This window comes from Microcaecilia unicolor, chromosome 2, assembly GCF_901765095.1.
Source record: "Microcaecilia unicolor chromosome 2, aMicUni1.1, whole genome shotgun sequence".
NCBI lineage: Eukaryota > Metazoa > Chordata > Amphibia > Gymnophiona > Siphonopidae > Microcaecilia > Microcaecilia unicolor.
In genome coordinates this window covers 550,610,666-550,637,762 of record NC_044032.1, presented here as the reverse complement: position 1 = coordinate 550,637,762, position 27,097 = coordinate 550,610,666, and the positions used below count along the sequence as shown (strand labels likewise).

Here is a 27,097-nt window from a genome sequence, read left to right as displayed (position 1 = left end):
ACATTAGAGCTTATTGCCACTAGCTCTGATCTAGTCTAGATCCTCTAGTCACAGCTGACTCCCTACCAGCCCAATAAACCCTCTATACCAAGATGGGAGACAATTATCTTTGATATTTGGTCCCTCTTGTGGGTAACTTGAGCTTTGAACATGTTTCAAGGTGATGTGCAAAGAGCCACAGTAAGGGAGACTGGGGAGAAGAGACTGAAAAAGGGGCAAAGGTAAAGGAGTTGACTGATGACGGAGAACCAGAAAGGGAATACAGAAGATGAAATTAGAGTATAGACACAGAAAAGATGACAGAGGAGAACCAGAGAATAAGAGACAGATTTAAGGAGGAAGAGCCAAAACAAGGGAAAAACCAAGTGAAGGGGAAAAAATGCCTCAGTTAGAAATAGGAAGCTGAAGGGTAGGGAAAGAGATAATTGGAGGGTGAGAGAGATGGTGAAAGTAAGAAAGAAGATTCAACAAGAATTTGAGATGGAATGGTGAGAGACAGAGATTAAAGGAGTGAAAGAGGTAAAGAAGTAGGCTGCGTATTACATTTAATTACTTGCCCTTCGAAATGTGAGCTCGGCAAGTTACAATCAGTTGGTAGTTATCTACCCTAGAAGGCTTATGATCTAAGGACTATATTTACTAATGTGCTTTAATGCATATTAATATTTGTTAAAGCAAATTATGCACTGGGTTAGTAAATAGTCCCCCTTTGACAATAAAGGGCTAGCATTAATATATGTGTTAAATCATATAATATGATTTGAATATTAGTTTTTCTGTCACCCCTGATGTATTCAGTTGACTGCCTCCTTTTCCTGACTTTCTATTTTTAATTTCCTGTCTCTCCTGTTTGTATCTTCTCTACTATGACACCACCTCATCATCCATTTTCCAAAGATCTGTCACTAGAGTTCTCTCTCTCTCTCTCAGTCCATTCACCCCTTCCCTTCATTTGCCCTCATCCCATCTCTACCACTTTCCTCTTTCTTCCCTTTTTTTTTTCTTTTATATCTTTTTTCATGTTATTTCTCCCTTACCTCTTTTATCTCTCCCTTTATCCATGCCTTCTCCCTTGCTTCATGCTCTTTCTGTACCCCCCCCCCCCCCAATTTTCACCCGTCTTCATATCCTTGTTCTCATTCCTTGCTTCCCCATTACCTCTTCTTTCCCTACCCTAGGTCTCTTTTTCTCTCACATCCTCTTTTATTCCTTCCTCACTCACCACTAATAGTGGTGGTACTAAAAGCAGAGTGCCTGCCACACTGCTGCATCATTAGTGTAACTGCATGATTGTAAAAAAAAAAAAAAAAAAAGAAAACAGAAAAGGAAAGGAAACATTATGCCATGCTGCTGCTCCCTCCTCATTTTATTAAGCACGCGAACACGTTGTAACTCAAAAATCAACAGGAGACCAGAAACATTAAGACATGGGAAGAGAGGGGAGTAGCAGCATGATACATTTCTTTCTCTGTGTTCTTTGATCCTACAATTGAACTGGAGCTCCATTTTTTGGACTGCAACTGGAATTAGGAAATGCTAGCAGCTGTCCCATAAAATACTGAAACTGTGGGTAAGCCTGGAGGAGTCTCCAGCTCAAAAACTGTCACTTGACAGGGAGAGAGGAGGAAGTGCATGTGTAGTAGCAGCAACACTCATGAGTAACCCAGACATTTTTTCTCACCAAAGTACAGATCTTGCTTCTTAAATTTGAATTCAGCTCACACCTTTTGTTTTTCAAGGCACAATAGGTATTTTTCATGTTCATGGAGAGTTTACAATTTAAGTTTGTACTTGAGGTAATGGATGGTTACGCGTCTAGCCCAGAAGCACAAGGAGCCACAGTGGATTTTGGCTTCCCTAGTTTTCAGTTTGCTGCTCTAACCATTAAGCTACGCCTCCATTCCAACTGGTGGGGGAGATAAGCATTATGGGAAAAGAATATACAAATTCCATGTCCTGACTTGGTAAGGTAGGACAGGACTTTTTACCCCTATCCTGAAGCCCATGCAGTCAGGTTTTCTAATACCTACGAACATGTACAAGAAAGTTTGTACACACTGGATTTCCAATGTATGAAAATTTATCTCATGCATATTCACTATGGTAATTCTGAAAAATCAACTGGTTAGGGGTGTGCTTCCAGAACACAGATGAGAAGCAGACAATTTTCAAGGGATACTAAAGATTAAAATACTTCATGGGTGAGCAAATGTTTACCTCTAGAAATGACTCTATGAAAACTGCCCTCCCCTCTACTTGGGAAAAAATAAGCAGGCTCTGGGGCAGGCCAGCAAAAGCAATCATAATAATTTCATTTTGAAATCCTTTACACCTGCTTTTTGCCAATTTACTCTGCACTTGCAAGTGTGTGATGTAAGAAATTTAATTTTTAAAGGCTTTTGGAAACAGGTTTGCAGGCCCATGGGTACACAATGCCCACAGAGCTGTAAGCACTTCATTCTGGCTCAAAAATATCCACGGAAAGCGCATGTTTCAGAACCATTTACCTCAATAAATAGGCCCATCTGAAAATTCCCCTCTGCTGCCTAGATAAAAGTATGTGCAAGTTTCCATAGCACGCATACTTTTAGCCAGTTATGAAGGAGGCATTTACAGAGGTAGACTTAGGCCGAGACAGTGAAATAGTACACACACTTTAAGCTATTTAACCCCTCCTTAGATGCCCAAACAACTGGTGCAAGATACATGGACATTTTTGGAGTATGTACTTTATGTTAGTTAATTTTCCAGAAGGCCCCACCAGGTACTTAGTTTTGGCAAATTAACTACAAAGTTCACGTATAAAAAATATTCAGACCTTAAAGTATGCAAGTCATGTATAAACTCCAAATACCGAGTCACTGATCAAACCAACCCCCCTGTTTACTAAGCCACAATAGTGGGTGCCGTACGTGAATGCCAACACAGCCCATTCACTTTGAATGGGCTGAGTTGGCATTGCTGCGCAGCTTAGTTAATGGGGGGGAGGGGGCAAATTAGTATCAACTACAACAGAGGAAAATACTTCAGAAGCTCACCTACTTGTCCCTATTTTTGATACGGGACTTAAAGCTGAGCAATTCCCTCAACAGCTAGAAAAGCCTCTCTTTCAACATTTACTTCTATTGTTCATCCATACTTTCGTTGTCCATTTTAAATATTTAAAAATCCCCCCCCCTTTTTCCTTTAAAATGTTCTCAGTTTTTCACAGTTTCTTACAATTATTATCACTTTTAAAGTTAACTGGGAAAGTTACCAGTTCAGATAAGTGACCTTTTCCAGTTAAATTTAAAAGTGATAATTGAAAGAAACTGTGAAAAACTATGAACATCTATATAAATAAGTCTCACCTCAAACATTCTGAAGCTCTGAAGCTCACTCTGTGGCAGGGAAACACTGAAGCCCTGCACTTAGGCTGTCAGCAACACTCACTGTCACTCATGCACCACTCACTCTCACTCATAGACCCGTCCTCAGCCACGCCCCTTCCGCACATAATTCACAACCCCAACATTCTATGAAGCTGCCACTTCCGGTTTTGAGGTGCCAGAGATCGGAATTTTTCCCCCTGAGTGTCTGCCCCGCCCTCGCGTCACAACGTTATGACGTCAAGGGTGGGGCTATTACACTCAGCGAATCGCCAGTTCCACTGACCTCTGATGCTCCACCTTCGACTCCTCCCCCTGCCTACGAAACACCCCAGATAGAGCGAGAAGAGAAGCTACAGAGTCAGACCCAAAGAGCCAGGAGCCTGGCCGATCGAAACCAAGCCCTGCTGTTTACCTCATTCACCTTCACAGCAGCCCGGGTTACCACACAGCACGGAGTGCACAGATTCAGGGAAGCAGGGTAATGTTTATTCATTACAACGTTTACAGATTAATAGGCAAGCAAACATCCACTCCGCTTTAATCAACTCCCTCCCATTGCGATTCAACTCTGGCCAGGCAAACAGTCGCCCCAGCCGCTCTGCCTCTCTCCTTTGTATGTGTCTTTCACTTAAACAGCCAGACCCTTCCAGTGCTGACAACGTCTGATTCCTGCTGAGAGGCATTTGTTGCTCGGATTCAATCCATTTGGGAAATGTACATTAGGCTGCATGCAACCCACTGTGCGCTCAATTTGTAAACACACTGAAACAGCTCTCCCCCTCCCCCCAATTCTCCTTTTCTCTCCTTCCTGCCCTCTTCCCAGCACAAAGCTCCTGCGCCTTAAAGTCCTGATCTGATACTTCTCTCATCTCTCTGCTTTCTATTTATAGGATTCCAGTCTTTATCAAGACGTGGGGATGCTATAAATAGAAAAGGTTACAGCAGCCTCTGCTGCAAAATCAATAGGACCTGTCCCCTAGCCCTCTCTACTGCACCGTCTTATTAATTAAAGGGATCAACAGATCCTAAGTTCACTCACTTTTCTCTTCATTGTCTGCAACCCAAAAGGAAAACAAGCCTTTTAGCTTCTCCAAAGCTGCTACTTTTTTTTCCAACAGCAGCAAGAGGGTGTTTTTTTTTTTTAAATCATTGCTGCTGTAAATGATCAGTCCACCATACATTTAATACTTTCATTGTTTTGAAGGCAAAATCCTACCAATCCTGCAACGCTAAACCTCCAACCCCCCTGCCACCCCCTACCAGTAAAGCACCAGCAACCCTATCACACTCTCTATGTGACACACACTCCGTGATACAGGATCCCAGTTAACACCCCTCCCCCATCCCAAACTCACACACACACTGAGGCACGACATAGATACATGGACACTCACACTCTGTATATTACACACTCTAACACTGACACCCCACCCCCCCAGCAATGGTAACCCCTCCACCCCTCAATTCCTCACACACACTCATTGCACCTCTCCTCAAAACTTTACAAAAAAAACACCTCTCTTACAAACAGCCCCAACACCACAACAACGCTGACCAACCTCTAAACTGCCTGCCACCAACTCCCACTAAAGCAGCATCAACCCTGTCACACTCTGTCTCACTATCTCTGTCAAACTCACACATTCACTCTCTCCCTATCATACAGTCACTCTCACACTCACTCTATCAAACATACACACTCAGAGGAAAACCTTGCTAGCGCCCGTTTCATTACAGTCAGAAACGGGCCTTTTTTTACTAGTTTTAAAGAAAATATGTTTTTGAATATTTAAAATGGACAATGAAAGTATGGATGAACAATAGAAGTAAATACTGAAAGAGAGGCTTTTCTAACTGATGAGGAAATTGCTCAGCTTGTATCAAAAATACGGACAAGTAGTTTCTGAAGACTTTTCATTTCTTGTAAAGTTGATACTAATTTGGTTTGATCAGTGACTCGGTATTTGGAGTTTATACATGACTTGCATACTTTAGGGATTGAAGATTTTCATATTTTTATTTATTTTTATTTACTGCATTTGTATCCCACATTTTCCCACCTCTTTGCAGGCTCAATGTGGCTTACATTATGCCTTAATGGCGATCGCCATTTCTGGAAGGAGAAATACAAGTATTATTGCATTTAAAGTCCAGAAAAATATAAAATAAATTAGAAGTAAATAGATATACAAATCATTTCAGGTAAAAGAGGACAAAGTAATGTGTAATTTTGAAGATCAAACACCAGATTCTAAAGATGGGGTTACATTTGAATATGAATCTCCCCCAAAGATTTTGACAATTTGAACTATCAGCAATTTCACAATCAATGAAGAAGAAATTGAAGAGGTTGAAATTTTGACTTACTTGGATCAGTGTTCACTAGTTAAACAAAGATCGGTAAGGGAAAATTAGGTTCTTACCTTGGTAATTTTCTTTCCTTTAGTCATAGCAGATGAAGCCATTACGTATGGGTTATGGCCATCAACCAGCAGGGGAGATAGAGAGCACTCAAACTTTCACAGTGCCCTCTTGGCCAGCTAGCTCCACTGCCTCTTCAGTATTTGAAGCTTCCAAAGCAGTATGGCAAACCGCAATGGGAATCACAAGAGCTTTCCTCACAGCGAACGATGGCCCATCACAAGGGCATGAACTCATAAAGGAGGGAATGCACATCCTCCTGGAGGGAATAAACTCATCCTCCTTATTGTATAAGTGGAGGGGAACACACGCGCCTCCTGGAGGGAATCACACATCCTCCCAACACACTGGAGGGAATGAACTCATCCTCCTATTTATAGAACTGAAGGGGAACACACGCGCCTCCTGGAGAGAATCAACACATCCTCCAAAAAAAACATGCTGGAGGGAATGAACACATCCTCCTAAATTTAAACTGAACATGAATCCTGAAGATTGTTTTCCAACTTTCTCCCAAGGAAGGAACTTCAGGAAATTAGAACAGAACCTGAAAAACAGATTCACAGCATACAGACAATCATACAGGGAGGGCTCATGGCTTCATCTGCTATGACTAAAGGAAAGAAAATTACCAAGGTAAGAACCTAATTTTCCCTTCCTTGTCATCAAGCAGATGAAGCCATTACGTATGGGATGTAACAAAGCAATCCCTAGATAGGGTGGGAACAAGCCACACCACGCGCTAGCACTTGTGCACCAAAACGCGCATCCCTCCTGGCAGCCACATCCAGCCTGTAATGTCGGGCAAAGGAGAGCTTAGAAGCCCATGTTGCTGCACTGCATATCTCTTGAAGAGAGAGTGCTCCAGTTTCAGCCCAAGAGGAAGAAATCGCTCTAGTAGAATGTGCCTTAAAGGCTACAGGCGGAACCCTGCCGGCCAGCAGATAAGCTGAAAAGATAGTTTCTTTGAGCCAGCGGGCAATAGTGGCTTTAGACGCTGGAGACCCTCTGCGAGAACCGGATAGCAAAACAAACAGATGATCAGAAGTCCTGAAAGAGTTAGTAACTCGCAGATACTGCAGCAGAGTCCTGCGCACATCCAAAAGGTGCAGCTGCCCAAAAGATTCTGGAAACTCTTCCTCTGAAAAAGAGGGCAAGAAAATAGGCTGGTTTAAGTGAAAGGCTGAAACCACCTTAGGCATAAAGGAAGGCACGGTCCGAACCGTGACTCCGGACTCTGAAAATTGCAGAAATGGGTCTCTACAGGACAGCGCCTGGAGCTCTGACACCCGTCTCGCCGAGGTAATGGCCACCAGAAAAACGGCCTTCAGTGTCAAGTCTTTCTCCGAAGCTCGCCGAAGCGGCTCAAAAGGAGATGCCTGCAGGGTTTTCAAAACTAGCCCCAGGTTCCAAGCTGGACAGGGTGCTCGCACTGGAGGTCGGAGCCGAAGCACCCCTCTAAGAAACCGTGCCACATCTGGGTGAGCAGCCAAAGACACGCCTTCCACCTTACCACAAAGGGAGGCCAACGCTGCCACCTGCACCCGCAGGGAATTATAGGCCAAGCCTTTTTGTACACCTTCCTGCAAAAAGTCCAGAATCGGCAAGACAGGAGCCCGCATTGGAACAATGGCTCTGGAAGCACACCAAGACTCAAACAGGCACCAAATCCTGGCATAAGCCACGGAAGTGGACCGCTTGCGGGCTTGCAGGAGAGTGGAAATAACTTTATTGGAATAACCTTTATCCCTCAATTGCGCCCTCTCAATAGCCATGCCGTAAGACCAAAGCGGCTGGCGTCCTCCATGGCTACCGGTCCCTGAGTCAACAGGTTCGGTACCAGAGGTAACGGCAGAGGAGCCTCCAGGAGCATCTGTCGGAGGTCTGCATACCAAGGTCTCCTTGGCCAATCCGGGGCGATGAGGACCACTTCTCCTGGGTGCAGCCGAATCCGCAAGAGCAGGCGCCCTATCAAGGGCCATGGGGGAAACACATAAAGTAGACCCGGAGGCCAGGGTTGAGCCAAGGCATCCAATCCCGCCGAGCGAGGATCTCTCCGTCTGCTGAAGAAGCACGGGACTTTGGTATTGGCACTTGTCGCCATTAGATCCATCACGGGCTTGCCCCATTTGGCACAGATCTGCAGGAATACTTCGTCTGCCAGATTCCATTCTGCTGGATCGATCTGATGCCTGCTCAGATAATCGGCCTGCACGTTGCTCTGACCTGCAATATGAGCTGCCGACAGACACTGAAGATGCAGCTCGGCCAAGTGGCAAATCAGTTCGGCCTGCGCGGCTAGTGCTCTGCACCTTGTTCCGCCTTGTCGATTTATATAGGCCACCGTTGTCGTGTTGTCCGACATCACTCTGACAGCCAATCCTTCCAGGGTCACTTGAAAGGCCAGAAGCACCTGAAACACCGCTTTCAACTCTAGGCGGTTGATGGACCACTCCGACTCCTCGGGTGTCCATAGACCCTGGGCATGCTTCCCCTTGCAGTGTGCGCCCCAGCCCTTCAGGCTGGCATCTGTTACCACTAGGCACCAAACGGGGAGTGTCAGCGGCATTCCTCGCCGCAGCATGCTGTCCGAGAGCCACCACTCCATGCTGAGACGGGCCGCAGGGAGCCAAGTAAGTCTGCATTGGTAATCCTGAGAAATAGGAGACCATCTCCGGAGTAGGGAATACTGCAGAGGTCTCAGGTGCGCTCTCGCCCAGGGTACCACTTCCATCGTGGCTGTCATTGATCCCAGCAGCTGGACAATGTCCCAAGCTCGCGGGCGGGGCATCCTCAGGAGCAGACGGACCTGATTCTGAAGCTGGCACCGCCTTAGCTCGGGTAGGAACACATAGCCCGAGACTGTGTCGAACCTGGCCCCCAAAAACTCTAGAGATTGTGAAGGGGACAGGTGACTTTTGGCCATATTGACGACCCAGCCTAGAGATTGCAGTACTGAGACCACTCTGGCTGTAGCTTGTAAGCTCTCTGTTGCAGAGTCTGCTCTGATGAGCCAGTCATCTAGGTACGGGTGAACCCGGATACCTTCTCGCCTGAGAAAAGCAGCTACTACCACCATTACCTTCGAAAAGGTTCGGGGAGCTGTGGCGAGGCCAAAAGGCAAGGCCCTGAACTGGAAATGTTTTCCCAACACCGCAAACCTCAGAAACATCTGGTGCGGGGGCCAAATCGGTATGTGCAAGTAAGCTTCTTTCAGGTCTAGAGACGTGAGAAACTCTCCTGGCTGAACCGCCGCAATGACGGAGCGCAGGGATTCCATGTGGAAATGCCGCACTCTCAGGGACTTGTTCACTTCTTTTAAGTCCAGAATAGGGCAAAAGGACCCACCTTTTCGCGGCACCACAAAGTAGATGGAGTATCGGCCGCAGCCTTGCTCGGCGGGAGGCACCGGGGTCACTGCCCCTAACTGAATCAGCCCTTGTAAAGTCTCCTCCACCGCCGCCCGTTTGACGGCAGAACCGCATCAGGACTCCACAAACACGTCTCTTACTGGGGCGTTGAATTCTATTCTGTATCCATCTCTGATCAGGTCCAGAATCCACTGATCTGAGGAAATCTTGGCCCACTCCTCGACAAAGAGGGAAAGCCGTCCTCCGATGACAGGCATCGAGGAGAGGGCCGGCGCACCATCATTGAGAGGGTCACCCCTGAACTCCTGGTCTTGAGCCACCGGCTGCGGAACGCTTGTCCGAGCGAAAGGAGTTCCTCTGCTGACCACTGGCACGTGAAATGAACCCAGCAGAACGCCCCGGGCGGTACCTTCTAGCTTCACGGAAGCGAGGTCTGTACGAGGAGTGGACCGCCTGGCCCTTAGAGGAAGGCCTCTGCCTATCTTCGGGCAAGCGCTGGGGTTTTGGATCACCCAGGCCTTTCACAATTTTCTCTAACTCCTCACCAAATAGGAGAAGTCCTTGAAAAGGCAACTTCACCAACCTTTGCTTAGAGGCCATGTCCGCTGCCCAGTGTCGTAGCCACAGACGACGGCGAGCCGCCACTGCTACTGCCATTTGTTTAGCCGAAGCTCTGACAAGGTCATAAAGGGCATCAGCCAGAAAGGACAAGGCCACCTCCATCCGCGGAGCCACATCCAAGAAGGGCTCCGCTGCCGGCCAGCTTTCGTGCCAAAATCGCCCCGATCGCGGGCCCACCCCGGAGGAGTTGGAAAACACTCTTACCTCAAAGGATCTAGTGTACAACTACGATCCTGCTGAAAATCAGGTCAAAAACCTCTGTTCCAGCGTCTCTGCGTTTAAAAACGCGACGCGACTTTTTTTTTTTTTTAAGCTGTGAGGAAAGCAGAGGTATTGAAGACTCCGGAGGCTCAGATGAGTGGGAAAGGCAGGGAATGGGCGAACCTATATGCCTGCATCCACTGTTGGTGGGTAAGGACAGGGAAAGCAAGGCAATATGTCCACATCCACAGAGGTATGGGTAAGGCAGGGAAAGGGCTAACCTATGTGCCTTTAAAGTGAAGCTGCTATAGCCTCCAACACCCCGGTTAACAACTGGCAAGCCAGGAACCACCTCCCGGCAGATTTTTCTGGAGCTCGAACAAGCTGCAGCCACCCTGCTAAGGGAGATAGAGAATACTGAAGAGGCAGTGGAGCTAGCTGGCCAAGAGGGCACTGTGAAAGTTTGAGTGCTCTCTATCTCCCCTGCTGGTTGATGGACATAACCCATACGTAATGGCTTCATCTGCTTGATGACAAGGAAAGAGATTTGGCACAGAATTTCACTTGGACTACGATAGTTATTTTAGAACTTGAGAAAGGCTTTGATACCCCTAGTTTAAATTCTGGGATAGCTCCAATTTGGCTTTGCCCTAACCTTCAAATTAATAAAGATATTTTATGATGGACTACATGGCAAGAGAAAGGTATCTGGACTCTTGCAAAATTACTAAAGAATAATGAGTTTCTCTTGTTTGCTGGATTAGCTTCCAAGTATGACTTATTGAGTATGCATAGATTTAAGTGGCTACAATTTCATTGTATACACCATAACCCCACTGACTTTAAAAAGTTTCTGCAAAAGATATGTATGAAAATCATGGTTAAGGGACATTCCCCTGAGCCTTCTATAAACTATTATGTGTTAGGTGTTATCAAATGAATGTAGAGCTTGATAAGGTATGAGAGAAAGATATTGGAATGACTTTGGAGGATATTCCCTGGGGTATCTTTTGTAGCAAGATTAACAGACTCTCTCAACTTACTAGCCTTAGCCAGTCATTGCATTTTCTAGCACACAGGAGTATATGGACCACTTTCGCCTGTGGAAAGCTGAGCTGTCTGTCTAATACTTGTTGGTACTGCTGTACTATCTAAGCGGATCTTATTCATATGACATATGAATGCCTCATGATAAAGAGATTTTGGGAGGACATTTGGGACCCTATTCAGGAGATGTTATATATTTCTCAAGTTCTGTCTTTGCAAATAGTTTGTTGCCATTTTTATTGAGTACAAAGTGTTCAAGCATTTTGCAACTAAGATAATTACTCAAAATGACCCCCTAAATAAGTTATGTTCTCTGGTTTTGCTAACGCCTGAAAAACTACACAGCTTTCATTTTGCTACGGTTCATGATATTAAAAGCCTTGGTGGGTGTGCAGCTGGGGTAGGGGTGGGGAGAACTGTAGGAAATGTTAAACTGTATTCTGATGGGATATTGTCACACCCAGAAGTGGCTCTTGTGACTGTCCTCTCACATTAAGCAGATAAGGAACTGCTGATGGTGAGATAAGATGTTGCTTTGACTTACTTGAAATTAATCCTGCCCACCACAGCCATTCCTTCAGGTACGAAAATCCACCTTGACCTGTAAAACAATTTGTGTATCATCAATTAGATTTTCAAAAAACAAGAGTTGCAAAAAATAAATTTAAGTCCTCAACTTTTTGCTGTTGAAAAAGAACACACAATAAATTCCAAGGAATGAACTTGCAGGGATGAGAGGGACAGAGGAGCCATGCATGCTTAAGAGAGAGGGGAAAATCCATCTCATTAAAAACTAGCAAGAACCAAACAAAATGCATATGGCATTCTAAGAAAACGTGCACTTGATTGCATGTCTGTTCTTTGAGTTAGGACAGTATATAGCTATAAAGTAGTACATTGTGTGTTCTGCTAACCAGGCTACTCAGAAAAGAAATATTACTTTGCTATAAGGAGTCTTTACTGACATCTATGCAAGTTGTATTTACTTGGTTAGCTTATTAAATCACATTATCACGGTAAAAATGAATTAAGACTTGTGATATGACATCACCATACCACGTGGCCCCTGCAAGAAATCTTCTGTGCAGTCCATTTTAGCCTTAAATCTACTGTTCCACCACTGTAGCTATAATAACACTTGGATAACTTCAAATGTAGAGCATGACAGCAGACTCTTATTCTAGTGTGGAAATACACTTCTGTCATGCACCTAAGCAGTATTTGCAGTAGGAACTTGTTTTTAGCTGCTGAAACACAATTTACTGTAATGGAAAGATAGAAGAAATACACCATGGAAACTTGAATAAGTTGAACAACAAAATCTAGTTTTTAAATGTGCGTGCAAGTGTTTCTCTCTAACCCAAAACAGATGCTGGAAAAGTAAGTCTTCACTCTGCTGTAGTACTAAATACTTTGAAAATAACTGCAACATTCACATATCTCCTGAGCTAGTAGTTTACCTGGTATGAAGAGCAGTGAGAATTGTGGTTGGGAGTAAGGGGGAGGAGGGAGCTATCTTCATGGAATACCATGATATCTATATAAATAATTCTCACCTCCAATGTTCAGTGAAGCACTATCTACACTTCCTAGGCCAGGCTGTCAGCACCACTCACCCTCAGTCATAGACCCGCCCTCAGCCATGCCCCTTCCAGACATAATTCACAACTCCAACGTTCTAATGAAGCCAAATTTCTAATCTCCAACTTACGTCATGGTGTAGATCGGAATTCCACCATGACTGTGTGCCCCGCCCTCGCGTCAAACATCATGACGTCGAGGGCGGAGTCACGGAGGACCAAAAAATATTTTAAAACAAAACCCACCAACGGCGCAAAAACAGAAGAGCAGTGCCGGCCGGTAAGCCCCCCCCCCCCCCCCCCCCCGTCACTCAGCCCTCCCGAGGTGCCACTTCACGACGTCCCCCTCATCCAATTTCGGACCTCCCCCATCTCCTCAACACACTCCCTCTTGAATCAGCGAACCATTCGTTCCTAACCTCCGCCCTCCTGTCACGATACACCTCCGGACGTACCTTGCTAGCGCCCGTTTCATTGCTCACCGAAACGGGCCTTTTTTTTTTTTACTAGTTTTTAAATAAATTCTAAAAAATAAAGTTGAAACAGATGTAAAATGGCTTGACTGGCACTAAAGTATTCAGTGCAAACAAATAAATATTCAATCTAGCCGGTCACCATTTGTTTTTTTAATGCTGGCTGTAGTGTTAAAAAAAATAAATAAATAAAAGGACCATACAAAGACACACTGACTCAGCACTGCAGCACATATAGTTAGTGTAATGAACAGACTGCTAGTAATGCATACCAACAATTTATGTTAGGGTTGCTCAGGATGTCAGGCAAAGCACGGGTGAAGTTGCAATTTACATTCTTATCAATTGCATAGTTACATGAATAGCAGCTAAATATTACCACTATACATATAGCTCAAGGTTGAGGTCTGCAATATCCATATGGGGTAATTTTATAAAGGATTTTCGAAGAGGAAATGACAGCAGATAAAGATCATACAGCCTATTCCAGTTTACCAACTACCAATGCTTTTTTTGTAGACAAAAAGGTACCAGTACTCATTATGGGCAGGGCCACCACCTATGGCTCCGCCCCTATGATAGTCACACCCATGTTAGCCACACCCCTTACACCAACCATGGCGCATATAAACAGGCATCAATGAAAATATTATACCAGTATAGGAGAAAAGAATAACTTGAATTTTTTCATTATAGATAATTTCTGTAAGATGTTACAGTTCCAGTATACCCAGTGCAAAATAAGATAGCAGATGTAAATTCTCAAATTGGACATATTCCAAACACTAAAATGAAAATAAAATGATTTTTTTCTACCTTTGTTGTCTGGTGACTTTGTTTTTCTGATCATGTCGGTCCCAGTCTCTGATTCCGCTGCTCTGTATCTGTTCCCTTAACTCCGTTTCCAGGGATTCCTTTCCATTTATTTCTTTACTTTCCTCCTTTCTTCTTCATTTCTTGCTCTACAGCCATATGTAAAAGCTGGGTCCTCCGCAGACTTGACTGGAGGAGGTATAGAGTGGATCCAGTTTTGCCTATTTTCTCCATTCATGTGCAGTTTTTCTCCTCTTTTCCTTTTCCCCTCATCTCCGTCGGAATGCATCTCCTTCCAATTCTTCCCTCCCCTCCATCCATATGCATCTCCTGTCCTTCCTCTATCTTCCCTCTCATCCATCCATGTCCAGCATTTCTCCTCTCTCCTCCCCTCCATCCATGTTCATCTCACTTCCTCTCTCTTCCCTTCCCTCCATCCATGTCCAGCATTTCAACTCTCCCCCTCCAACCGTGTCCAGAATTTCTGGTCTCCCCTAAATCCATGTGCATTTCCTCCTGTCTTCCCTCCCCTCCATCCATGTTCATCTCACTTCCTCTCTTTTTCCTCCTCTCCATCCATGTCCAGCATTTCAACTCTCTCCCCTCCCCATGTGCATCTCCTTCCTCTTGTCTTCCCTCTCCTCCATCCATGTCCAGCATTTCTCTCGTCTCCCTTCCCATCCATCCATGTGCATCTCCTTCCTGTCTTTCCTTCCTTCCAACATTTTTCTTCCCTGCCCTCCATCCATGTCCAGCATTTCTCCTCTCTCCCCTCCATCTACGTGCATCTCCTTCCTGTCTCCCTCTCCTCCATCCATCTCCAACATTTCTCCTGCCCTCCCCTCCCCTCCATCCATCCATGTACAGCAACTCTCCTCTCTCCCCTGCTCTCCCATCCATGTCCAGGATTCTCCTCTGCCCTCCCTTCCATGTTCAGCAATTCTCCTTTGCCTCATCCTTCTCTCCCCTCCATGTCCAGCGATTCTCCTCTCTTCCCTGCCCTCCCCTCCATGTCCAGCGATTCTCCTTTGCCCTTATCCTTCCCTCCCATCCATGTTCACCGATTCTCTGCCCTCCCCTCCATGTCCAGCGATTCTCCTTCCCCCCCTTTCCTCCCCTCTCTTCTATGTCCAGTGACTCGCCCCAGCCTCCACCTGCCCCCGAGATCGTTCCAACCCCATCCCCACCTGCTGGCCCTCAGTTCATCAACTTTCCATTCTGCCCCCTGCAAATCTAATATTAACCGAAGTCGCAGCGCGAACCAGCGGCAGTGAAAACAGTAAGGAGGTAGGCTCCCCTCCTCGTCGCTTCCCTGCCCTCTCTCAGCAAAGCGTCCCACCTTCGTCGCTTCCCTGTCCTATCAGCGTCCCGCCCTCGTGGAAAGGAAATTACATCAGAGGACGGCAGGATGCTGAGAGGGCAGGGAAGTGACAAAGGTGGGACGCTGTGCTGAGAGAGGGCAGGGACATGACGAGGAGGCAAGCCTGCCTGCTTGCCGCCAGCTCGTGCTGCAACTTCGGTAAATATTAGATTTGCAGGGGGCAGAATGGAAAGTTGGTGAGTTGAGGGCCGGCAGGTGAGCCGGCCCTCAGAAAAAAAGGTGCCGGTACGCCGTACTGATGCGTACCAGCACAAAAAACGCAATGCCAACTACTAAACTCGACAATTCCTTCCTCTGTGCACATGCCATTCTTTTGTTAATATCAGATACAGTCCTTTACCATCATCAATGGGAAGTTTTTCCAAGTATCCACCACCCTTTCCATAAAGGAACATTTCCTTAGGTTACTCCTCTATCTCCTTTCACTTTCACTCTATCCTATATAATAATTCTCACCTCTAGCGTTCTGTGCCTGGGACCATGGCTCCCTAGGCTGGAGGTGGTCTGCTAGGCAGACACGCACTGACGTCATGACAGCTGATTCCAAGGCAAGGGAAGGAGTAGGGAAACATGTGCAGCGTGTTTCCCTACTCCTCCCCCTGCCTCGGAATCATTTGTCACCCCCCGCGCTACGGCCCCCTCCGCGTACCTGTCGCCCCCCCCGGACCGCCGAAAACCGCCCACCGCCGCCGTTGTGTACTACCTGTGCTGACGGGGGACCCAAACCCCCGACAGCCAAAGTGTTGTTGTGCCCTTCGCGTTCCTTCCTCATCTTCTCTGGAAGTTCCTCTGTGTGCGTCTGACGTCAGACACACGCAAGACGCACGCAGAGGAACTTCCAGAGAAGATGAGGAAGGAACGCGAAGGGCACAACAACACTTTGGCTGTCGGGGGTTTGGGTCCCCCATCAGCACAGGTAGTACAGAACGGCGGCGGGGGGCGGTTTTCGGCGGTCCGGGGGGGAGGTGACAGGTTCGCCGAAGGGGGGGGCGAGGGGGCCGTAGCGCGGGGGGGGGGGGGGGGAGGAATTGCCTGCCTAGGACCCGCTTCCTTGCCTTCAGAAACGGGCCTTTTTTACTAGTGATCTATAATTCCAGAGCTTACTTTCAATTGAAAGAGGACTGCCTCCTGTGCATTTGTGCGATGGAGTAATAATTGTCTCTATCTTATCTCCCCTGCCCTGCCTTTCTCCCAAGATATACATATTGAGGTCTTTAAGCCTGCTCCCATATGCTTGATGATGCAGACCAGGGACAAGGCGGTGGCAGTAGCTAGAAGATTGCTAGGCTGTATAGAGAGAGAAGTGACCAGCAGAAGAAAGGAGGTTTTAATGCCCCTGTATAAGACGTTGGTGAGGCCCCACCTGGAGTATTGTGTTCAGTTTTGGAGGCCGTATCTTGCAAAGGATGTTAAAAAAATGGAAGCGGTGCAAAGAAAAGCTACGAGGATGGTATGGGATTTACGTTCCAAGACGTATGAAGAGAGGCTTGCTGACCTGAACATGTACACCCTGGAGGAAAGGAGGAACAGGGGTGATATGATACAGACGTTCAAATATTTGAAAGGTATTAATCCGCAAACGAATCTTTTCCGGAGATGGGAAGGTGGTAGAACGAGAGGACATGAAATGAGATTGAAGGGGGGCAGACTCAGGAAAGATGTCAGTAAGTATTTCTTCACGGAGAGGGTGGTGGACGCTTGGAATGCCCTCCCGCGGGAGGTGGTGGAGATGAAAACGGTAACGGAGTTCAAACATGCGTGGGATATGCATAGAGGAATCCTGTGCAGAAGGAATGGATCCTCAGAAGCTTAGCTGAAATTGGGTGGCGGAGCAGTTGGGGGGAAGAGGGGGTGGTGGTTGGGAGGCGAGGATAGGGGAGGGCAGACTTATACGGTCTGTACCAGAGCCGGTGATGGGAGGCGGGACTGGTGGTTGGGAGGCAGGAAATACTGCTGGGCAGACTTTTATGGTCTGTGCCCTGAAAAGGACAGGTACAAATTCAAGGTAAGGTATACACATATGAGTTTGTCATGGGCAGACTGGATGGACCATGCAGGTCTTTATCTGCCGTCATCTACTATGTTACTATGATTATTTTAGCAGATTCTCTCTGGGCCAACTTCATCCCGAGGTGGTGAATTTGGGGAATAACCTCCCAGTGGTGGAGACAAAAACTGTATTTGAATTCAAGAAAGCTTGGGATAAGTACATAGGATCTCTGATAGGACAATGATCAAAAGCCCCGCGCTGTTCCAAACGGCACTCTAAAAATAGCGCTGGAACACTGTGGGGCTTTACCAGACCTATGATCAGAGGTAATTAAATGCAAATTTAAGCACTCAATTCTCTCTGATCATGGGGTAGAAGTGCAGGAGGAATCCTCTCGCACTTGTATGACAGGTCTGGGCTGTCAAAAGCCCAGACCTGTCAAATACAGGCGCTGGAGGTCCATGGGGCCACAGACCTGAATTACCCCCCAACCTGAGCCAAGCGAAACGGGGGCTGGAGGTCCAGTGGACCTCCAGTACCCCCGACCTAGGTTTAGGGGGGGCTGGAGATCTGGTGGGTCTCCAGCCCCTCTACCCCCCAGTATCCCTCCGATGTCCCTGGTGGCCCAGTGGGCCGCAGATAAGGAACCCCGACCCGATCACCCTCCCCCCAAACACAGCCTCCCCAACCCCCCCTCCAAACATCCCACTGATGTCCCTGGTGGCCCAGTGGGTCGCGGGTAAATTCCTCCCTCCCACCTGGTGGTCTAGCGGCCCTTCCCCATCCCCCTACTTGCAGTTGGAGGAGGGAGGTGGCCTCCTTTCTCTTCCATCAGCGTCACCTGCAAAATGGCAGCGCCCAGCCCTGCCCAGTGTATCCTGGGATGCACTGGGTGGGGCTTCACCCCATGCGGCTCTGATCATGGGGTAGTAGCAAACGCAGGTGCTAGTATGGCGCTAACAGCCTCTAGCGCCTGCATTTGCTTCTGATCATCAGCCCATAAAGGAGTAAAAGGGAGAGTAGATGGAATGGATGGGCAGACTGGATAAGCCATATGGTTTTTATCTGCTTTCATTTTTCTATGTTGAACAGATATCTCTAATGAAAAAGAGTGTTTATGTCTTGCGGCAATTAAGGTAAATAAATTATTATTTTTTTTTTTAATGAAGCCGCATTACATACCCTACTTCACTTTCTTCTAATTTCTCATCTTGATTATGGCAACTTGGTTTACGCAGTGACATCCCACCATAACATCAAATGTCTGCAAACAGTACAGAATGCAGCTTTGAGAGTCCTGGGTAACACACAAAAGTATGACCATATCACTGCTCTTATTTTTTATTTCATTGGTTGCCAATTCATTATATAACCCATTTTAAAATTCTTATAAATGCTCACAAGGCATACTATGATAGACTCCCTTCATATTTGAGCAGTCTTGATCCCTTATACTCTTACAGGCACCCCAACAAAATAGCCTGGACAAAATAATTCCGACAAAATAACAAAACAGCCCTTCACAAAAATAAGAAGTATAGTAAAAACTCTGTCTCCCTTTCCTCTGGGGATCCAGCATCTACTCTCCCTCTCTATCGCCCACTTTCTCATCTGAGCTGTCTCTTCCTTCAACTCCCTCTCCAGAGCAGCATCTTTCTCTCCCCATCCCCATCGTCTGTCATCTCTGCCCTACAACCCCCTTTTCCTGCACTCTGGCATCTCTCTCCTTTCCTCCTCTTCCCATTGTCTGGAAATGCATCTCTTAACCTTCCTTCCCACCCACCGCCCAACATAGTCCAGCACGTCTCCCTCTTCCTCCTGCCTACACTCTACGATCCGGTATCTCTCCTGCCTCCCCCCCCCCCCCCCCCCGGCAATCCTTCAATATTCCTGTGATCCACCAGCAGCATCAACAAGTTGCTTTGGCTGGCTCCGGAAATGTTCTTCTGTAATGTCCTGCCTACATAGGAACATAGGACATAGGAAGTTATATTAGATGAGGCAGGACAAAACAGAGGAAACGCTTCCGGGATCAAAGCAGCTTGTTTTCCTTGTTGACGCTGCTGGTGACCCACAGGTATGCCAGAAGATAACTGGGGGGGGGGGGGGGGGGGGGGGAGGGAAGGGCTAGAGAGATACTGGACTATGAAGGTAGGCAGGAGGAAGAGGGAGACATTCCAGACAGTGAGAAATAAAACTAGGGTGGCAAAGGGGAGACGTACCTCGGCTCAAAGCAGAAGCAGGACTCAGAAAGACACACAGATGCTATGTATCCCAGCAACCTCAACATCTACTGAGCCATGACCCGATGAGAGGTTTGAACCCGAGAAGCCAGTATGACTAGAGTGTCCACGCTCAGCCTCAGAAGGCTTGAACCTTCTGCTTACTGAGAAGGACTACAATGAACTCCCCAATTGCTGGGCAGGGTGTAGTTGGGACTTGGAGTAGTTTAAAACAAACTCTAGTAGCTTGAGCACCCAAATAATCCTCTGAATGGACTCAGAGTACTGTCCTCCAACGTACTCTTCACCAGCCAATCATCGAGATAAGGGAACACATGGATTCCCAGTCTGCGTAATGATGCTGCGACTACCGCAAATGGCAAAACGCGGTACTGGAAGTGCTGTGCTCCCAACCAAAACCACAGATACTTCTGATGGGCTGGAAGTATCGGCATGTGTGTATATGCGTCGTTTAAGTCCAGAAAGCACAGTCAATCGTTTTCCTGAATCATAGGTAGAAGGGTGCCCAGGGAAACCATCTTGAACTTTTCTTTGACCAGAAATTTGTTCAGGGCCCTTAGGTCTAGGATTGGATGCATTCCCCCCCCCCCCCCCCCAATCTTCTTTTGCACGAATTGAATCCCCACCCTTCCTCCCCTGGTGGAACAGGCTCGACCACATGGGCCTTCAGAAGGGCTGAGTGTTCCTCTGCAAGCACCTGCTAGTGCTGAGAGCTGAAGGAATGAGCTCTCGGTGGGCAATTTGGAAGTCTCTGACAGCAGTGATAAAGAGCCACCTTTCATGAATAAACTTCAACCTCCTCCCAAATGGCAAGTCATCCAGCATGGACACTGGGACAGCAGCTATGCTGTGCTGGAGCCAGTCAAAAGCTCGTCCCCCCTTGCTTTGACAGGAGAGCAGCAGGGGCCTTAGGCGAACGCTGTTGACAAGAATGAGTGTGCTAGGGCTGAGCCTTTGAAGGCAGATAAAAGGAGGTGACGTACCTACACCTCTACAAGTAGTAGACAACCCTTCATCACTTGCTAAAAGACCTCCTAGAGAAGGAGGCAGATGCAGAAGGCACACAGCGGGAAAGAGAAGAGATGGTATTAATATGTTTCTTGATCTGGTCAGCAACCTCTTCTACCTTCTCTCCAAAATTACTACTACTACTATTTAGCATTTCTATAGCGCTACAAGGCGTACGCAGCGCTGCACAAACATAGAAGAAAGACAGTCCCTGCTCAAAGAGCTTACAATCTAATAGACAAAAAATAAAGTAAGCAAATCAAATCAATTAATGTGTACAGGAAGGAGGAGAGGAGGGTAGGTGGAGGTGAGTGGTTACGAGTCAAAAGCAATGTTAAAGAGGTGGGCTTTCAGTCTAGATTTAAAGGTGGCCAAGGATGGGGCAAGACGTAGGGGCTCAGGAAGTTTATTCCAGGCGTAGGGTGCAGCGAGACAGAAGGCGCGAAGTCTGGAGTTGGCAGTAGTGGAGAAGGGAACAGATAAGAAGGATTTATCCATGGAGTGGAGTGCACGGGAAGTGGTGTAGGGAAGGACGAGTGTGGAGAGATACTGGGGAGCAGCAGAGTGAGATTTATAGGTTAGTAGAAGAAGTTTGAACAGGAAACGAAAATGGTTATCTCCTCGGCATGGGGCATCTGCCAATCTCTACTGAACCACCGGTTCCAAGTCAGAGAGACGCAGCCATAACAGTCTGTGCTTTGCTATACTTTGGGCAGAGATCCTGGAAGCCACATCAAAAGTGTCATAGGTGACCCTGGTCAAGAACTTACGACACATCTTCTGCTGCTTGGTCAAATTGCGAAGCGACTCTGACTGCTTCAGTGGGAGTCAGCCAAATCTAGCATCTTGTGCACCGAGTCCAGAAGTAGATGCTCATGAAGTGCTGGCATGATTGTATATATATCCTAAGAAGAGCATGAAGCATGCAGTTTGCTAACAGGATAGCTAACCCAGACTGTGGGGAGCTATGAAAAATCTCACAATTTAAACAAATGAGGCTGCAAAACTCAAAGAGCAATGGTCTGACCAAATATGTCAGTCTATCCCCAAAGGGATTCCCAAATATTATCACTGACCCCACTAAATTATCTATATCCAGAAAAAAAAAAAAAAAAAAAGGAGGTAAAAACCCCCAAAACCTCCAGAAATGGAGAAAAAAAGTTGCTAACTAAAAAAAATGGAGAAAAATAGCTAAAACCCAGTCTATTTTAGTCATCAAAAAACACAAATAACCACATCAAATCCCCAAAGTTCCAACACACACCACTCATATGACTTATATCAAAACACCTTCCCATAAGAACTTAGCTTGACTGAAGAGGTATCTTTTCCCAAATCAGTTCCTCAAATTGCTACTATTCCAGTGCATAAAGGAACTCTCCTGCAGAACATGAAGAGAATCCAGCTGTCCAAAATTCCAAGGGCAACTTGTTTCACAAACCCGCTGCTTCAGGAGGTGGCACCAGAGCTATACGTGACACGAACATAGAGGCCTGAAACATCTTCCTCCCAAAAGAGTCCAAGGTTCTAGCTTTTCTGCCCAGGGGCGTCAAAGCACAGTCCCTACATCTCTTGGCCCTTTTGAGGGCGGATTCAACCACAAGGGAATGATGAGGCAATCGAGGCTTATCAAACCCAGGGGTGCTTTGAATCCAGTACATGGCATTGATGTTCATGGGTAGTACCAGGACAGAGAGAGGGGACTCCCACTTCCACACGAGAATGTCCTGCAGGATCTCATGCAGTGGGTCACATCCTCTCTAGGAGACTAGTAGTCCAGGATCTCAAGCATCTTGGCCCTCGGCTCGTCCTCCACCTCCAAAGGAAATGGAATGGCAGCTGCCATTTCCTTGACAAAAGAGGGAAAGGAAAGGCTCTCAGGAGGAGAATTTCTCCATTCCTGTAGAGGGAAGGAGTTGGAGGGGATGCCATAGGACTCATCTTCCTCCATGAGCGCTCACTGGAGTTGGTCAAAATACTTCATGGGAGGGCTGAGAACGAGCCTGCCTCGACTTAAAGGAACCATGTCCCTGAGAGGGGAGTCAAGGAGTCTGCTCCCGCTTCAACTCCAGCAAAGCTTCCTCCACTGATGTCGAGGGGGAATCGGAGTCAGAGGCCACACCACAGGCTGAGGGCCAAGTAGGGCTGCAAATGGAGGCATGGTAGGAGAAAGCACCTCTGATGCAGATGCATTCCATTGCAAAAAGCCAGCCAGCAGCTCAGGAAGCAAGGCCCAGATGCACTCGAGGGCCAACAATGGGAAAAGCTGGGAAGTCAGCTCAGAGAAAGTCTGCAGAATTTCTGGGATCAAAACAGGAGGCTGGTCCTGGCTGCTGGAAGACCAACACATTGGCACCTCTTGTATGGAGAGGGAGCGGTCCTCTTGGCACCAACACTTCTCGGATGCCAAATCCCTCGGCGCCCCAGAGCTCCTGGCACTGTGTTTAGGGGTATTCATGCCGATGCTTCTTGGCCTTCACTCGAAGCCGGGCATTGAGGCTCTTTGGTGCCGACAAGGATGACATTGAATTCCCACATCACCATGGGGTCAGATCTGACTCAGGCCGGTCCCGGGAGCCTTGCTCAGCACTTGGTGTCAAGGCAGGTAGAGACCCACCCGATGCACAACTGCTCCCAGTGTCCAAAGGTCTAACAGCCATACATACCAATGCTTCCTATGCAATACCCAACGTCGATGCTGAGAATTTGGACTGGGCTCCAAAAACCCTCTCCCGCTGAGCATCTCTGGCCAACCGGTTCCTTTTCTTTATACAAAGACACAGGACACAGTTAGAATGATCATGCCCTAGGCACTGCAGGGTAGCTTATATACAAGAGGTACTTAGGTAACAGAACATTACAAACTAGCAACCATTCTGGACTCGTCTCTAGGGGGCACACCTCTTTATCCCAATGACAAGCTAGCTGTTGGAGAAAGGACCAAAACCACAGGTGGAATATATTATTATTTATTAGGTAAAGAAACATATATATAAATAGTTCTGAAGCAAAGTGCCAAGTAAAATACAAAATAACTTGCTAGAAAAATAGATTCTCACCAATATAGATAATACAATATGATTATCCTACTGGACTAACTAAATGAATGATTATACAACCAATCACAACTGATATCCTAATGATTAGCATTAGAGGTTACACCACACGTCTTATGCAAAATACGGTTAGCAGCTGAATACACAGACCAGAAGTCCTGACATAAACCTATCTGTCTCAGACAAAAACTAAGGACTAATTATCCCCATGACCATAGGTAATATATCCTGTTATCTCACCTTGCTGTCTTTCACAGACTCCCAATGGTAGAAAAGCGGATTTCCTTAGAGTATCGAGCTGAAAACCTCAGCGAGCCTCCCAGTCCAGGAATAGGTCCAAGATTTGTATATCTGCATGTAGATTACACAGTCTTCAGTAGGGCCTTGTGTTAGCTGAGCTAACCTTGAGTTTGTTACAAGGTATACAGTTCACTGGTGTTTAGAAAAAACAGTCTTTTGCTCTTTCGAGCGTTCTATTCACCTGCAAATCCTCCAGTGTTTCTGTCTTCTGGTGTTCTCCCTCCAACTGATTCTCTTCAGTCCAAACGTTTTTGGTATCCCAGGGTCAGATGATACTTGTGGACCAATCACAGACGGTGTAACAATGTCCAGACAACTTCATGGTCATGAAGAAAGTCTTTGTATAGATGGCATGCAAAATCCCTGTCTGATCGCATACTCCTGGAGCCATGTCTCTCTCTCCTCCAATGTTCCCAGGAGATAACTGGCTAGTTTGCAACACAGACTATGTCCTTGGATGAAGTCATCTTAGAATGCTCAGCAGTAATTTTCCTTTGTAACCAAGCTGGATTCTGACAGTTACAGATGTATTCAGGTCACAGGCTGTAGAATCCATATTGTTATAAGAATGGTTCAGGCTTGTGTTAGGCCAAGACCAGCAAAGGTGAGATCTCGGGTAAATACCCCTACAGCACAGAAGATGCTAACAATGGGCGTACTTGCCAGAGATGATCTGATTGCACCAGGTACAGCACTTAAAGCCACCGGGAAGTTGAGTGGACATGGAAGGAAAAACCTCTGCAGCCAAATTAAATGACTCGATGGTGCCACAAAAAGCGTAAGGCACCAGATAAAAAGAAACGGAAAACACGGCCAAAGTCAAGGCCTAAAAATGGTTCAGTGACGCGGAAAAAGAACTAAAAACAATAAAAGGAAGGAATAGATGACCTGTTAAAGAATGAAGGTGTGTGTGTCATACTCACACCTGTTTTCCATACCTTTCCTAATAATACCCAACATTCTATTCGCTTTCCTAGCCGCAGCAGCACACTGAGCAGAAGGTTTCAGTGTATTATCGACGACGACACCCAGATCCCTTTCTTGGTCCGTAACTCCTAACGTGGAGCCTTGCATGACATAGCTATAATTCGGGTTCTTTTTTCCCACATGCATCACCTTGCACTTGCTCACATTAAATGTCATCTGACATTTAGCTGCCCAGTCTCCCAGTCTCGTAAGGTCCTTCTGTAATTTTTCACAATCCTGTTGCGAGTTAACAACTTTGAATAACTTTGTGTCATCAGCAAATTTTATTACCTCTCTAGTTACTCCCATCTCTAAATCATTTATAAATATATTAGAAAGAAGCGGTCCTAGCACAGACCCCTGAGGAACCCCACTAACTACCCTTCTTCATTGTGCCAACACCTGGGAAAAGGATACTGATATACGAAGTATGGAGATAAACAAAGTGGAAACCATGAGCCCACAAAAAAAAAAAAACGTTTGGCTCAAATGACAGTTATAAATTCCTTGCAAACAGCTGAGGAAAGACTACTGACACACCAGGTATGTAGAGAAACAAACTATAATCTCTGTAGGATCGTTTGGATAGAAAACTGTCAATGCAAAATACACATAACAGCAAGTAACAAACATTACAGAAATTCCTTGATGTCTGGAATACTGAAGGAGAAAAAAAAACATATTGTTCCCCAAGGCTAAAAGAAGGTCCCCACAGTATTCGGGCTTGGAGTCTCCCCTCCAGGAACACATTATCACCCGCTTTCCTATCAAGCAGGCCTTGCGTACTAAAAGATGGGCTCCTCTTCGACCCAGATGAAATGATTCCTATTTATCTAATAGTACCCCGAGCGGGGAAAGGGGAACCTGAATTCTCAAAAGGATCCTCAAATATTGAAACTGAGACAACCAAAACCCCTGGACCCCCGGGCACTCCCAAAGAGAATGAAAAAAGGAGCCCACCTCTCTCCCACACTTTGAGCACAATGGCTCCTCTATTCCACCCATTTTGAAAACTTGTGCTTTAGTCATATAGGCCCTATGAAGAACTCGGAATTGACACTCATGTAGATCTGCATTTATAGTCAATGAAGGAATAAGAGACGTTAACTGATCCAAATCTATAACCAAATTAGGTAACCTAAGGTCTTGTGCCCAACGGGCCACAATTCTAGCCTTATACTTTCTAGGTACCAGTTTGTAAGAGCCCTATACAAACCAGAGACCGAAAGTCGTTCTCCCAAAACTTGGCCAAAAAAAATGACTCAGGCGACGTCCATGTTGTGCTCCCAGGGCCTCACATCGTAACGTAAAAAGGGAAAATTAGGTTCTTACCATGATAATTTTCTTTCCTTTAACCATAGCAGATGAAGCCATTACGTATGGGTTGGGTCCATCAACCAGCAGGGGGAGATAGAGAGCACTCAATTTTTCACAGTGCCTCATGGCCAGCTAGCTCCACTGCCTCTTCAGTATTTGAAGCTTCCAAAGCAGTATGGCAAACCGCAATGGGAATAACATGAACTTTCCTCACAGCGAACGATGGCCCCTTAACAAGGGCATAAACTCCAAAAAAGGAGGGAATGAACTCATCCTCCTGGAGGGAATAAACTCGTCCTCCACTTTGTATAAACGGAGGGAATACTTGCATCCTCCTGGAGGGAATAAACTCATCCTCCCAAAACATGAACTGGAGGGAATGAACTCATCCTCCTATAACTGTAACAAAAATCCTGAAGACTGTTTTCTGACTCCCCAAGGAAGGAATATAACTTCAGGAAACAAGAACAGCACCTAAAATCAGAATCACTGCAATACAGACAATCATACAGGGCGGGCTCATGGCTTCATCTGCTATGACTAAAGGAAAGAAAATTATCATGGTAAGAACCTAATTTTCCCTTCCTTGTCATCAAGCAGATGAAGCCATTACGTATGGGATGTAACAAAGCAATCCCTAAATAGGGTGGGAACAAGCCACACCACGCGCTAGCACCTGTGCTCCAAAACGCACAACCCTCCTGGCAGCCACATCCAGCCTGTAATGTCGGGCGAAAGAGAGCTTAGAAGCCCATGTTGCAGCACTGCAAATCTCATGAAGAGATAGTGCTCCAGTTTCCGCCCAGGAAGAGGAAATCGCTCTTGTGGAATGTGCCTTAAAGGCTTCAGGCGGAACCCGGCCAGTCAGCAGATATGCTGAAAAGATAGCTTCTTTGAGCCAACGGGCAATAGTGGCTTTAGACGCTGAAGACCCTCTG

General features: G+C 46.5%; 1 protein-coding gene across 4 annotated transcripts in view; it reads right to left on the bottom strand.

Annotated features, from left to right (window-relative positions):
- The window catches only part of NIPAL1 (NIPA like domain containing 1), an 83,931-nt gene that overhangs the window by 21,745 nt on the left and 35,089 nt on the right, over positions 1-27,097 (bottom strand). For all 4 annotated transcript variants that reach the window (XM_030191352.1, XM_030191354.1, XM_030191353.1 and 1 more), the window contains one exon: positions 11,577-11,633. In XM_030191352.1, coding sequence (XP_030047212.1) covers positions 11,577-11,633 — 57 coding nt within the window. The remainder of the gene's footprint in view (positions 1-11,576; positions 11,634-27,097) is intronic.